Genomic DNA, 15647 nt, shown 5'->3' with positions numbered 1-15647 from the left:
TTACCTTTTTTTGTTTAGTTTCGTAGGGCACGCAACAATTTTTTTTTAATATTTGGGCACGTTGTGCGCGCAAAGGACATCCTAAAAGTGCACTGTTTTGTTTTTGAATAGTAACCCTCAACTTTGAGTGGGAGTTCTAAAGACTGCCGACGTTTTGACATAAGGCTTCCGCGTTGTGCAATACCTGCACATGTTTACGACCCGTGAATTGCCGCATCTCATTTAATAGGCAGTAAAATTTTCTCCAACATTGCTAGGTAAGCTGCAATTAAACGGTTTGAGAGTCGGTGAAGAACGAACGGGCCTTAATTCTTGCGTACGGTACAAATATTATCGGGAAAATTTCATCCGTCTCCTTTTTGGGTGTTTGAAGGCGAACGTGATTCAGATTTAATGCGAATGAGATGGCCCCTTCCGGGATACGGACCGTGTGAGCGCAGAAGTAATAGACTTGTGTTAAAGCTAATGCAAATTTTGTCGCATGAAATTTAGATCTGGGGCAGAGTAACTTCGTAGTAATTCAGTAAAAACTGATTCATACTCCAGCTGGCAGGCGAATAACTGACCATTGTTTCTACCCTCATCGCTCTCATCGCTCTCATCGTCATCATCATTGTTATTGCCATTGTCACACTGAGCAAGGAAGCGGACATTTCTGTCATCATGCTTCTGTGGAGAAAGGTAGTTGCATGCACTGTCCACGAGATGTGGTTGTTATCAGACGTAATCACAATTATGACATCTCAACAAAAAAAAAATGTTTAGTCATGTATGAGAACAAATCCCACCCCTTAATTTCGTTCTTTGTTTGCTTTCGTTTGGAAATATGTCGCGTTTTGAAATTTAGGATGGTTTGGGTTGGCAGAATGGTACGGTAACCTGACAACTTCAACCCGTTGATAGATTTTTATTCATAACAAGCCTTAAATTGTGAACTCAAAATAATACGAAATCTATTTACAGAAGTTTTACGGTATTTTTAGACAGTTTGTGGGCTGGTTATTTTGGCCGCCATGTTGTTGCCAAGAATCTGTACATCGACATGGCGGACTTAAAAGAAGTTCTCTAAATTATGAAATCTTGTTTTGTCAATACTAAACACGTTGTAATTCGTGTAAATGCGATAATGTGGCTTTAAACATTATCATTGTCATCGATATTCAAATTTAAACAGAATGCAGGTTGTTTATCATATGAACCTAGTTTAATGGGCTTAGCCCCCACGAGTCTCCTGTAGCTCAGTGGTAGTGCATCCGAACTAGAAATCGGAATGTCTTAGGTTCGACTCCTGATAGGAGCACTCGGATTTCTTTTTTTCCGAGTATGCCTGCGTCACGATACACCTGTCATTTATTCACCAGGCTTTAAACAAAACATCACGTCCCTTTTATGTATTCACATTGTTTAAGAATCAGTTGAAAAACAAGCTACATTTAACTAACTAATAAACTCACAGTTTACTAAAGGTGAACAATTACTGTACAAAAAACCAATTTCCACAGCTGCTAAGCCTAAGAATACAGAAAAAAAAACTAGTCACATTAGAAAACGAAAAAAAGTGTATGGATGGATGATTATGCGAATGTCCTTCACTTAATTGAATGCCAGCAAATTGTGGCATCAGTTTGTCAAACAAGATTATTTTAGAAATATTACAAATGGTTTAATAATATATTAAGTTATTTATCATGTCGTGACTGAGCTTAAAATTCACCATTTTTTCTTATTATCGCCGTACGGCATTGTAATTGACATTGCTGATCCTAGCGCCTAGCGCGAGTAGTTAGGAGTCGTGCTACATACGAACTAGGTGATGGGCCTAACTTGTCACGCGTCTCTCAGTAACTGAGTCGTTACAACATCCCTGTCGTGTATGGAAGGATTCAAGTCCCATCGAGGAGTCAGATTTTTTTTCGGCCTGTCGCTCGTGACATTACAAACACTACATCGCTCTCTCAGAATATTGTTTTTTCAATAATAAATGAATATGAATATATGCTGTCACATTGCACATAAGCTGCATATATAAGCTATGATCTCATGGTGTTTTTTAATTTCTACGGAACCGAACACTCTAGAATATATGTCTAGTGAATCACATACGAATCGAAAGATTTAACATAAACAAGGAAAGATCATCCGTACTTGATGGTTCAGTCTTTAGAATCATTTGTGGGTGACTGTTGTCACAAATAACCATGAATTTCTGTGCTGAATTCCTCTTCTCTCCTCCTAGAGAGGTACGTACATCACATCACTTATTTCTAGCAAGATAGTTGTATTTTTTTGTTCATGCTCTTGCTCTTCACTCTCACACTGGCTCGCCCTACCAAGCTCTGTAAATTTGCTTTATACGAGTTTTGAAGAAGATTGTATGTAAATAGACTCGGTAATTTGTCAATACAACCTACGTGCCAACGTGCGGGTGGATGCTTGGTGATGTCCTCAATCTGATATTTGGCAATTTTTATGAAGGCAGGAAGGCTGGAAATGAGCGAAAAATCCTCAGAACAACAATGACGAGAGAACGAAAAACAAAACTTAACCCAAACGCCGAGTAAGTGGACTTTTCTGTGGATGAAATTCTTGAGTACGATTATTCAAATGAAGCTTATAGAGTAATAACGTTCGGAAGTTACATGGTCCTTATTTCTTACATATGGATTTGTTTTTAAGAGTTCTAAAATGTGTTTTTAGCATAGACTTGATTTGTGAGCCGAAGATTTTATGTGTATCAAATAATACAAACTTAAGTCGAGGGTCTCTTGGTAACAGTCAGGCTTGAATACCATGCAGGGCACTTCAATGAAATAATTATGAATTCTTATTTCTGCGCCAATTTCCAATTTACAATGATAGAAAACAATCAGCCCATAAATTATAATGGCAGATGTGTTTTTCTTTTATGAACGCTTTTATAATAATAGTGTACAGGATGTAGGGCATTTTTTTTTCGACGTCTGCCTTACAGGAACTTAACCACAGTTTGTACTGAGATGCTGATAACAGAAGATCTTATATGGCTGTTTGTTGCCGTAAGACAACGATCTTATGTGGCCATATCAACTACAAAATACGGCCCGTTTCATTATCATTACGTTACCATGTTAGTGATGTCTTGAGCGAACTAAAGGAGAACACTTCTGAATATGTTACTAACCTGATATGTTGGTAAATTAGCAACGTTAATATAAATATTATTTATAAATTGATATTTTTGTAAAATTATCGGTAATCAGAACTCCATTTCATACTTGCTAGAAACCGTTCCTTTTGCCGACAAATTCAAACAGCGACATCAACAAGTTTATAATGTAGAAACATAAAGGAAAACTCCGGAGGCTGTCCCAATCAAGGATGTTTCGTAACAAGTAAATTTTAATAACACTAGAAAAAGTCAATGTATACAATTTTAAAATATGCCGTTAAAAATCGACAGCGTTCTTTTCTTTTAAAAAGAAGTACAGGCCCATAGCTGTACCAAAATTATTACCGAAGCAAAATTAAAAAAAGAATCACAAAAAAAGAAAAATTGAAAAAAAAAAAAAAAAGAGGCAAATTCTATGCAATCAATGGGCCTGTGCTTGAGTGAATTATCTTTTACCAACTTTTCAAACAAGTCATAAGTACGTAAATTATGATCATCTGGGTGAGTATAGTCCTGAGAAGGACTGTTTGAGGTGACTCTGACTGACGTTTCGATAACCTTAGCGGAAGTCATCTTCAGAGTCAAGTGAATTGTGGAACGTCAGTAGATGGTATATAAGTCTCTGGTTGTTAACCTAAATGATCAGCGAAATCGAGATTTTATTGATCGTTTGTCAGTAAGCCGTGATGTAATTGGCTGTGAAGATTGTAGAAAGTGATTTGTGCGTTTCGATCCGTCTTTTGCTAGTCAAAAGTCCGTGGGTCTATTATTAGTGAAATGTCTATTGTTTGTCTGTTTCGTTGATGTTGTCAATAAGTCGTTTGTATGGTGTAGGTAGTTGTAGGCAACGGTTGAGTGGCGTTTGTTGTAAGTTAGTAAACCAGCTTTCCAGAGTGAGTCGTTGATAGTAATTTGTACTGTAGGTAATGCACTTGGTAGAGTCCCAGTCGATTCTGTGCTTCGTTTGTAAATGGTGCTCAGTAATGTGATTGTTGATATCACCATTTCTAGTTGCTCGTTTGTATTCAGTCAGCCGTAGGTTTAAATTTCTGCCGGCCTTACCAATGTAGGTGGCCTGACCTGACCTTATGACTGGACTCCTTGTTTCAAACCATTTACAGTTTTCCGAACTAGGTAACCCTAATATTTGAAACCTTGAATAATCTGCAAGCTTTAAGCTCGCCTCGTACCGCAGCTAAATCAAATTTGACTGTGTACATCAAACTCATTGAGGGTGTGCTGAGATCTGGAGGGAAGACATTTTTCTCTCCTCGATCTCATCGGCGCAAAACCATCATGGCTGGCGATCGCCAAAACTATTTCAGTCTTGGAAATCTTTTCCAAGGTCCTAACTAAATTCAAAATGTTTTGCCGGACTTTCAAAAGAAAAAAAAAAAAAAAAACAAGAAAAAACAAAACAAAAAACAAATAGAAATTCTTGCACCTGCCGTTTTAATTCAACTATTAACAGGGGAATCCAAAGAGAACATTGTTTTCTGTGTTCTTAAATCGTTTTGGTCCCTTTTAAAGACATATCTGTGTAAGCTAATACAGATTGATCTGTTCGGGTGCCTAGCTCAAAATTTTGTTGCAGAAAGTTTTGGGAAACAGGAATTTTGTAGCTGTTGTTCGTTTTACGAAAATGCTAGCTTATTTCTTTTCGTATTTTTAAAATCTAGAGATTTTCTATACGACTATATTCGAATTTCTGTGGTGATTATAACCGAACAGATGTCCACCGAGATAAACGCTTGGGTTCTGTGGTTGGTCGTGGTTTGTGTTTTTTTGTCGTAATTCATGTACAGTTTAGGAACTTTCACATAAATTTTGCGTCTAAATCCAGTGCAAACTGACACCACTTGACCGAGGATACACTGGTTCACGTTTTGTATGTTGCCACAATGTCAATATAGTACGATCCGTTATCGTTTTATGTTACGTCAGGAACAAAACGTAGAACACCTTTTTACGTGCGCACGCCTCACGCTTACAATTTAGACTTTTGCCGCTCTCTAGCAATTAAGCCCCAGCGCAATTATAAATATGTACCCATGGCCTGCCTCTCACAACGAAGCAACAATTTACGAAGTTTATTTCCTATTTGTGCGCGAGTGACTTTGGATTTTTTGTGTAGCTTTGTTGATAATTTCTTCGGTCTAAATGAAATAGCTGAGTGTAATTTTATAAGTAGACAGGAACTGATAAACTGGTATTTCTTTTACAAAGAATGAAAGAAAATTATGGTCCAAATTGGTCGTCTTGCGTTGGCGGCTGTCTCAACTTGCAAACAGGTTTTTTGCGTAATTAATAGGCGGCGGGAATTTATGTAGTCTCCGATTGGAGGACAGTAATTAGAGAACACAGGATGAAAAAATGTCCCTCGCAACGAATTCTTTCTCTCCAAAATCATTGCCCTGGAGTTGGAAAGCAAGACTTGATCATTTTGGGAGAAAAATAGCGAGGTTAAGCTGCTGGTTATGTAATCCTAATAGGGATTTAACTTGGGTTTTAATGGGATTCGATTTATTTTGGTCACTGGCACAGATTTTGTGGTTGACCGACACTTTGTGAACATCGCTGTTGATTCCCGCTGTTTACCTGAAGTTAAAATGTAAATTAGGGATATCACTGTTTGAAATATCTTCCTTTCTTTGTACTATTTTTACGGGTTGGTGAATTGGCAGCTTGATAGCTTGGCATTGATCGCCGACTTATGGATTGGCTAAACCTCTAAACATTGAACACCGCATTTATCTGTCAGTCAGTCGTTATAACTTATATCAGTTAAAGCTGAAAAAGGCACAAAAAATGGAAAGGCAATAATAACAAGGCTTACAATGTCAACCGAGTCACTGATCGTCCGCACGGAGGAATACAGTCTTCTCCAGTTTCCTCTTAAGGTAAGCTTCTTACATACATCGCTTATTTTGGAGAACATAACCCGCTTCTGTAAAGCTTATTTTAGTTAACGCATCATAAAGTCAGAAGATGTCTTAATGCTTCGGTATCAGTACTCCAATGTTTACTTTTCAATTCAACGGCTTGTCAACAAATGTTGCAACTCTTAGTTTGGTGCTAATGACCATTTCAGTGATATCCAGCCATCGATGATTCTCTGAACTACCTCATAAGAGTTTTGTATGGACTCATCCGAGATTCTTATCCGTACTGAATAGTTTTATTTTACCAAGATAGACGCTGTCGTATTAAATTTCAAATGAATCATGTGTATGTCGGTAATTAAAATCCACTTGTCAAAGTTCTTCAATTTTTTCAATGTGTGTATATTAATATTTCAGTCTCTTGCGAAACTTGGCGAGCATTTTCCTTCACGTGGCATTTCTTGATTTTATTCGTTTAGCAGATTAAACCATTAGTTTGTTTCATTGAAAAATTAACCACTGTAAATCAAAACTTTTCAGAAAAGACAATTTTGATGCTGGTCCAAAAATATTCCACCTTTTGTCAAAACATTGAATGGTTATATCATGTATGTTTCGCGCCTTAGGGCAAAAATCGTGTTTGATTGCTTGTGAAGTGATTATTGTTGTACCATATGGATGGCTAATATATTTTTGCTCTTCTTTAACACTACTTTGTAACAAAAGTGTGAAGGGCTGTTTGCATTTTATTGTAAAGCTTCTTTTGTGCTGTAACTCTGATTATCGCTGACTGTGTTAATTCAGTCACATCTAATGTGAGGCATGAGGATTTTTTTTACGTTTCATGTACTGGTGAACGTACCGCCTTGGACAAAGCGCCTTTGCCGCGCAGTAAATATTTCAAACATTGTCACTGGTTTCGTGAAAACATGTCCTACTGGCTCCAGTCGAAAGGAGCGATACTTGTTTTGCTTACTACGTTAATAGTCATGACAGACAAATCGTTTGGAATCAAAATGATCGTTGAATCAGTCCTTCCAAAAGTATCTCATTCTTCGTGTGGGTTTTTGACATTCATTGTTTGTAGAAGACAATAAAAAGGTGAATTGAAAGTAGAAAACGGAGCACATGGGATCCAAAGTGGCACATATGTAGAAACGAACCGATTTCCATTTAAAAGGTGGGATGTGGGGATTGAACGGTATATGTTATTTAGTTTTCAAGTTTTTCAACAGATGTTTCAATCTAATATTCCGGCAAAGAGAATACTAAAGCCCATTACTTGTAATAAGGGTTCATTCTGTTTGTCTTAGATCGTTTCAGTCACCTTTTAGTTAAGCTGACAAAGTTTGTTCTCTTTCGAGGCGAAAGCCGAAATGACAGACCTTAGAATCAGAATCTGTACTCCGCATTTCCGAACTATTATTTAATTTATTGGCTTTCGGAAAACGAAGCTGGCCTCATTTTCTACTCAATTTGACAGCTCGAGCTGACATTTTATAAAAATTAACTCTGGTTTTTTTGTCGTATTGTCACCCAAATACTAGTGTCTACTGACACCTTACGGACAGATGCATGGTATTGTATGCGCTGAAACGAACCACCGTGTGGTTTCCATTGTTTTGATAGAACATAAAGCATTCCTTGACCGCAATGCAATTTACACAGCACGCCTTTTTTCCCTACTCTTTGTTTTGCTGTTTTCACCAGCACCAGTCAGTTCACAGCCAGTTTTGAATTCTTCACGAGGCAATGGACGGCCGTTAAATGACGGTCTTCCTTCTTTCGGTGGTTTTTATTTCAAAATATGATAGTGCAAGTGGGTGCATATTTTTAAATTTAGCGTGATTGCGTGACAACAATTAGGTCACGCAGGTGCGATAGCTAAAAGCTATATGGGGGATTTTTTCCATCTTTTTATGCTTTTTTTACTCGACTATTTAGTACGAACTATTCCTTCCCCACTAAAGCGTTTGACAACTCGGTTGAAATGATCGATTGATAAATTGTTCGGTTATGTAAATCGAAAAAGTATCTGTAACGCAATTGCACAATCGTCTTCGAAATGTGTATTTTCTTTTTTTTTTTTCTTTTTTAATTCTTTCCTGCTAGCACAGTGTTTCTTGACCATTCTTTGAGTTTTACGATTATTGAAGTAAAAAAAACATAGACTTCAAATTACCTTGTGCGTGAAGAACTGTCTCGAGTCCGATCTTTTTCTATGGGAGCCTTACAAAGATTTGGAAATATTACAACTAAAAAAAAAACTTATTGAATGAAGTTTACCGAAGCGTTGAGTAGAATTCAAGTTTTAGTTGAGAATCATATCTGAACTCTGTTCGAGTTTTCTGCCATTCACCTCTCATTCCTAATTGAAGTGAAATGTTTATTTGGTTGATTTCCTTCGATTTTTGTCAGTTTTCTGAGCTTCAATTTCTCTCGACGCAAGTGAAGTTCGTCGTATAAATCTCACCTTTGAAGGCGCAAACTTTAACAATTTTTTTTCTCGATACATAATGTTACACCAATTTCACCATCCTAGTCAGAGTTAAAAACTGAAGCTGGTGAGAATTTCAATTATCCGCTCCGGATTCACGGCCTCTTTCACAGTAGTTTACCGAATAAGCAAATTCAAGCGAAGGCTATTACCGTTGTTGCACTTGTCTCGTTGCCAGCTGTTCTAGAAATAAGGAGATTTGTTAAAGGCGGGCCCGGACCAATGAACTGCCCAAGCAATTGTTGTAAGATTAGGCGGTGATCACGCTGCAATAGCTACTTTTAAAGTTGACAATTAATTTTGTGTTGTTGACAAACGCTGCATATCAGTGCTTGGTCATCTTCGGAGCGTGGGCAAAAAAAGAAGCATCAAGGTAAATGTTATATTCCAAAGGGTCACTCTTAAAACTCGACCAAGAAAAATATTTCAATATGTATACGATACTTTGTCATAGTTGTCGAGAAACCCACACCACGAGTTGTTGTTTTGAGTGAAAGATAAAGAGCGATATTTGGCAGTCGAGCGGCAATTTATGCTGTTATAAGGAGACACAAGAAACAAACATATGCGATTCTTAACCGGACGCCAGAACTTATTACCACAATTAAACGTAAAAAATAGACCAACTGAGAGCCTCGCTCGTACTGTATATGTACTTTGTGATACCGACTGAAATATACTTTGTTCAAATTGGCTAAAAATTCAGTGCATGGTAATTATAATAACGTACGCCTATTTTAAGCTTACCATTCTCGCTTTCTACTAATTACATTTCCATACACGACGTAGCATTTGTCCTATTATAACAGTTTTTGACTGTTATCTTTGTAGTTATCATTTTTATTATCGTTTCGACGCAAGCCTTCAATATTTCTTGTATTTAGAATTCCGCAACGTGCAAGAAAAAGTAAGTTTTGCGAAGGAGGGGAAACATTTTCGCTGAATTTAAAGATGTAGACCAGATGTATCCACGTTAAAGATTGGTGACGCTTTTGGCCATGATGTAGGGAGGGAAAATTCGTGGCACCGCGTGAGTGAGTTGTTTATTTGTGGTTTCAACGTTTTCTTGAATTGAAATAATAGTACTTTTCGTTCAATTTTAAGTAGATTTAATTTCTTTTAATATTTTGGACATAACATGTAAGGACTTTTCTCCAAAATCTTTCTGGAGAGGTTGATCCTTGTATTAAACAAAATTGGAATCGGCCACCTGTCCTGTCGACATGGTTTGTTTTCCTTTTGCGGTTTTAGTCTTATCGTTTTTCAAATACATAAATATGCGCTACGTTACGAACTACTAGCTCTTCCGTTTTAAAATGCACTTAGGGGCGCAAATAAAATCACTGGAAATTAAACACAATTATCATTAAAACTGGTTCATAATAAAAAAGGAAAATTTGTTCAATTGCACCAGAGGTGTTTCAAGTGTCTTGAAAGCGTTTTAGATGAAACATGTCATCCAGGTTTTTTTTATGTAAAAGATGTAAAACCACTTAACAGGTTGACTAGTTTGGTCAGGGCAGGCAAACCCCAAACAAAATGTTTATTTTTTTTATGTTGTATTCATAGAGAGTAGATGATTTATATATATATATATTTTCTTTAGAAACAACAGACTTATAAAACGGATGTTGTCGGCATACGCCATTTCCACGTATGGCTTCTTTCACACAATTTTGCGTTTTGCTTACAGATAAATTGTCCAAGTTTTGTTCAACCGCAGATGGTATCAGAAGAGATTTATATGTATACAGTATCCAACTAGACCATGCAACGAAAAACTATCTAAACATTTCATTTCAATGGTCACACGTGAGGATTTTAGACTTACGGCCATTTTGTGCAGCACGATAAACAGTACATCGGAAAAATACGTAATTTAATAGCTGTCTCGTGCACACTTGATAAAACCACAAATTGGAACCACTTTACCTCCTGAAAAAAAAAAACTACGTTTAGTCGGTTATCGTTTGACTGGTAACATTTGGGAGAAAATCTAATTACAACTTGCATCGTTTCGTTGAGCAGTACAGGGAAGAGTGCCCCGCAATAGAATTGGCTGAATAGTCGCACTAGCAAGAATTTCATCCTTCAACTCGAAAGTTAGCTACTTTAGATGGTTCAAGGCTTTACCCAAGAGAAACTATAAACAGTGTGAGCCTCATTAAAGCTCGTAAACACTTAATAATTAATACACGGCTGTTTTCAATTTACCATCAAAGTTTAAGATTCATCACGGTAGGCCTGTAGAAGCAAAATTGTGCAACACTCTTCATTGGAGCCCTGCATTCAGTAACAAAGCTACGGGAAGGCCACCAAAAGTTGGGTCTTAATTAAAAGGTTTATTTCAAATTGTGATAATTGTGAGAAAGGAGATCCACCCGGAGAGAAAATAACGGAGGAAGGCAGCAGAAATTCGAAGACGAAATAACTTTAAAACCTGCTGACAAATACAGTTGAAACAAGAAAGGTTTGAAGTTTTTCTATTGTTAATTTTGCTTGCTTTTGTCACTTACGCACTGGGTATCTTCGAATGTCGTATTTTTTAGGTAAATTCGTGAAGAAAGTAACAGCTTGGGACTCCAGAAAGTCGCTCATCGGATTATTGAGGTTTCAGATATGACAGTTAGTTAACTCTCGTTTGACTTACAGAAAAAGTTGTCAGGTTTCAACTCAGTTTGTGGTTTAATTCAATTAACCCTGAAGTCCCAGTAGTTATCAAGATGAAATTTCGTCTTACATTGTCAATGAAATGTCGTGATGTTCAAAAATTATCCTTGCTGAAATTATACACGTACATAAAGGAGAATGTTCATGTTGATCTCGTCATGTTTTGCTATGTAATATTTTCTGAAAATTAAAAGATTGCTCAAAATGGCTAAATGGCCTGATCGAGATATTTCATCTCCCCTATCCTGGTTGAATTTCCTGTGAGACAAGTTCTAGTACTGGCCCCAGTTGTTCAAAGAGCGGATAACTTTATCCAGCGGATAAGTCGCTATCCAGCGGATAAAATGTATTGGTTGAAGTCCATTTTATCGGCTGGATAGCGATTTATCCATTGCTATCCGCCTTTTGGACAACTGGGACGACACCGTCATCGGATTTTAGGACTAGAACACAGTTTTTTCTCCATGTTCGTGCCGTCCGGCATTTTCCAGCCCAAAATACATTACAACGAAACAATAATATTATTGTAATAATACCGCCGTTTAAGTATGATTTAACATACACTTATTTAACACATTAATATTTCACTATCCATATTTTTAAAGGTAGGCACCTTTGTTTTTATTATAAGTGTACTATTTTTTTCCTTATTAGAAGCATCTCGTAAATAAGGCACTCGAATTTCCCGCGGCATTTCTTTAGGATGGCAAACTGCTCGTCAAGATTGTTCGGTCTTTGATCGTGTTGGTCCTTAAGATGTTTACCGATGACGGAATACTTGTGCTCCTCAATGCGGAGGTGGAGGTGACGGCTTGTGTAGCCTATATAATTCGCATCACACGAATTGCATTTAAACTCATACACAACGCCTTGTTGATTTACCAATGAGGGCTTTGTTTCCGTGACTTTCAGGTCTTCCGAAATTTTCCTACTTGTAAACACTGGTGGTAGAACACAATCGATTTTCTTTCCAAGATCGCTTAGTTGTCTGCGCACGGAGTCGGCGGATTTCTGATCTTTAAAAGGCAAGATGATTCGTACGGGGTTGTCGACTGGCTCAATTTGGTTTTGGTTCTGGTCTTGGGAAGCGTGGAAACTCTTGAAAATAGAGTCAATAAGTTTCTCAGGATATTTCAGTTTCAGAAACATTGTTCTCAGGTCCTGGCATTCTTTTGAGAAAAGGTCCGGTGAGGATGACAAGCGGTGTTTACAAGTAGGAAAATTTTGGAAGACCTGAAAGTCACGGAAACAAAGCCCTCATTGGTAAATCAACAAGGCGTTGTATATGAGTTTAAATGCAATTTGTGTGATGCGAATTATATAGGCTACACAAGCCGTCACCTCCACCTCCGCATTGAGGAGCACAAGTATTCCGTCATCGGCAAACATCTTAAGGACCAACACGATCAAAGACTGAACAATCTTGACGAGCAGTTTGCCATCCTAAAGAAATGCCGCCTGAAATTCGAGTGCCTTATGTACTATTTTTGGGATTATTTTTACATCAAAGTTTGCCACATTCGCGATCAAATTGTTTTGGTTTTACTTGGCTTCCAGACGTTTTACACTGCCATAATGATAATGATGATGTGATTATGATGACAATGTTAAATGGGAGAAATGTTACACATTAGATTTAGGATTTAGCAAGGGAAATAATATAAATGTTGGTAGTTTTTCATACTTCTAATTTCAGTCCCCTTGTAGCTTTGATATAAGACATTGTAAATTTACAAATTCTCTTTAAACACATTGTAATTCACGTTTAGGTGCGACTATGTGATATTTAATAAACATCATCATCATTATCATCAAATGAGAGAGATATAAAATACTAAAACCAGCTTCCTCTTCAGCGAGCAAGATGTATTTATTTCAGTACGATGAAGGACGTTGAATAGAAAATTTTTTTTATTATTATTTTGAAACGAATTAAAACGTATCTACAAGTTCTGCATACAAATCAACTTTAACAATATGTTTAATTTCAGTTTTTCAAAGTGCAGCGCGAGCCAAATTAGTGCTATACCCATAAGCATTGGTCGAGAGGTTAATTTTGTGATTCAAAAATATAGCTTACCAGCTGCTTCAAATGCGCTTTAGATTATTTTGCTCTTAACCAAAATATTGCGACGCCAACATGCTGTCATGTTTGTATTTCATTTGAAATGATAATTATGCGCCCGCTTCAATATTGATTAAAACGTTAAAATTGTCAACAGTTGATGAAGTTTATTTCGGGCGGCTTTCATGTGGAGCCAGTCGCTGAAGTCATGTCTGCCACTAGCTTGGACATTGTTTTTATCATTCAAACCTGGTATGTCGACTATCAATTTTTTAAATTCCGGGAAAAAAGGTAGCACGGATTTACAAAACAATTCAATAGGCGCTGTGATCCACTGTATCCGTATACGTGTATCCCTTTGTTTTGACACTTGTATATAAAACAACAGCTTAAAGCCAAAACTTTTCGGTTACAGCCACAATTACCGTGCGATATGTTTTCGTTACTCGTTGCCTAATCTTTCAAAGTATCTGCAGGGAAGCATGATTCTTTCTTAAAGTGCCCCTAACCCTTCAATTTGTTTTCTTTTGGTAGATTTCCATATCTTTCAAGAACTCATTTTCGAAAAAAATTTTGAGAAATATTGAATTCTTTTTTTTTTACGAGCGCTAGAAGTGAAGGCAGTCTTGTCGATATTTTCACCTATCGTTCGCATTAGTCCCCCACTCGGCCAAATGTGGAGCGTGACGTAAGAAAAGGACATCGTGCAAAAATATCCGAAGATTCGCGGTAATGCTTCAATTGTAAACAGAGAAAATGGTTGGAAAATGTGTGGTTTTTGGATGCAGCAACTCTCGAAATGTAGAGAAAGGAATCAGCATGCATAAGATTCCTTCTGAATCCTTCTGAATCCTTCTGGTGTCCTTTTCTTACGTCACAGCTAAGAAAGTGTCAAATATCGGACGCTTCTCATTGGCTCGTTCCTAATGAGCCCACGAGAGAAAAATTTGTCCAGCGGGGCTTAAAGGGCGCAAAAATTTAAAAATTTCAGTAACTTTTAGCGCTCGTAAAATAAAAAGGATTCAATATTTCTCAAAAATTTTTTCGAAAATGAGTTCTTGAAAGATATGAAAATCTACCACGAGAAAACAAATTGAAGGGTTAGGGGCACTTTAAGCTTTCGTGTTGATCTCGAAATTTCCCATTGTAGTTGCAAGGAAACGATTTTTAATAAGGGTCGCTCTTTGTTTACTAATCTTGTTTTGTCGTGTGTTTTTACTGATGCTCAATCGCATCATGCAGCCTTTACTAGCATTCTGTAGATGAAATTGTATAAGTGCGCCGGGACCACTCAAATGAAAATGATCGAGCGGGGCTTTCTTTGTTGCTGTTTGTCATGCTGTGCAATGTGGTTGCAACTTTGGATCTGTGAATGAAATCACGTGGTTTGATCATTCAATTGAAGTGCGACAGGTTTCCGTGCCGCCGTGTATTTTCAATTTTTACTTCAGCAAAGGAAATGACAAACTTTTGTGTCACAACATAAGGGTCAGAATAACATTCATCTGAACAGTATTGTTACCTTCTGGGTCTAAAGCTGTGAAACTGCATTGACATTAAACGTAAGCACCTTTCCTCGTACAGATGAGGAATGCCCCTAAAACACCAGGCAAGGAAGATGTTAAGTGATTTTGGAGCAAGGAGAACAAACAGTTTTCGCAATTTTGGCAAGACAAAAGCTATTCAATCCATTTCCATCCTTGCCCATCAGTAGCCAAACACACTTATTTATCGATTCAAAAAAATTAGTCAAGTAATTTTAAATTAACCATTAGTTTTAATTCAGTACAACATGCCTTTTTAACTTTTTTGTTTTTAAATAATACTAAAAATGGGTAGCATAGCTTAAATGATCGCGTTTGCGAAAAGAGAGAATAGTACATACAAACATACAACAGATATTTTCTGATTAGTTTTGCATACAACCAAGAACACCTGCCGATGCATTTAAAATTCAAAATTCTGATTTCATGTTTAAGTGAGATAAAATGACGTGAAGGCCGTCAAAATTGAGGATTACTTTAACCTTATCGATGATCTCGGTTTGGCGGAGTGGTTAGAGTCGTGGGCTCGTAATCTGAAGGTATCAAGCTTGAGTCCTTCTCTTACCCACTAGCTGAATTAAAATCGAACTGTGTTTAAAGAAATTTGCTTTACTTTGCTTTTTTTACTTTTTTTTACGACTCGTTAGTTCCTACAGATTTTTAGAAAATCAAGATCGTTTTGGAACTAACAGCAGATTTATTCATAGGTAATTTCACTACATCATCTAAAGATTATGGAACAATCTACCTGATTGTGTTAGGAGAGCCCCATCTCTTAATGTTTTTAACCCTTTAACCTTTTTTGTTCGATTTTATCGTTCGCCGGCGAACGATAATTTTA

At 37.1% G+C, this 15647-nt stretch overlaps 1 protein-coding gene across 6 annotated transcripts in view; it reads left to right on the top strand.

The window, feature by feature from the left end:
- The window catches only part of LOC146465443 (voltage-gated inwardly rectifying potassium channel KCNH6-like), a 49270-nt gene that overhangs the window by 17987 nt on the left and 15636 nt on the right, over positions 1-15647 (top strand). Inside the window, exon 1 of one of the 6 annotated variants that reach the window (XM_085128883.1) lies at positions 2132-2240. The exons of the other annotated variants lie outside the window; for them this stretch is intronic. Coding sequence (XP_084985009.1) covers positions 2199-2240 — 42 coding nt within the window. The 5' untranslated portion in view covers positions 2132-2198. Of the gene's footprint in view, positions 1-2131; positions 2241-15647 lie in introns of those variants that run through there. 6 annotated transcript variants of the gene reach the window in all.

Source organism: Pavona decussata, unplaced genomic scaffold (assembly GCF_977016875.1).
Source record: "Pavona decussata unplaced genomic scaffold, jaPavDecu1.1 SCAFFOLD_156, whole genome shotgun sequence".
NCBI lineage: Eukaryota > Metazoa > Cnidaria > Anthozoa > Scleractinia > Agariciidae > Pavona > Pavona decussata.
This window is presented reverse-complemented; position numbering and strand designations above follow the sequence as displayed.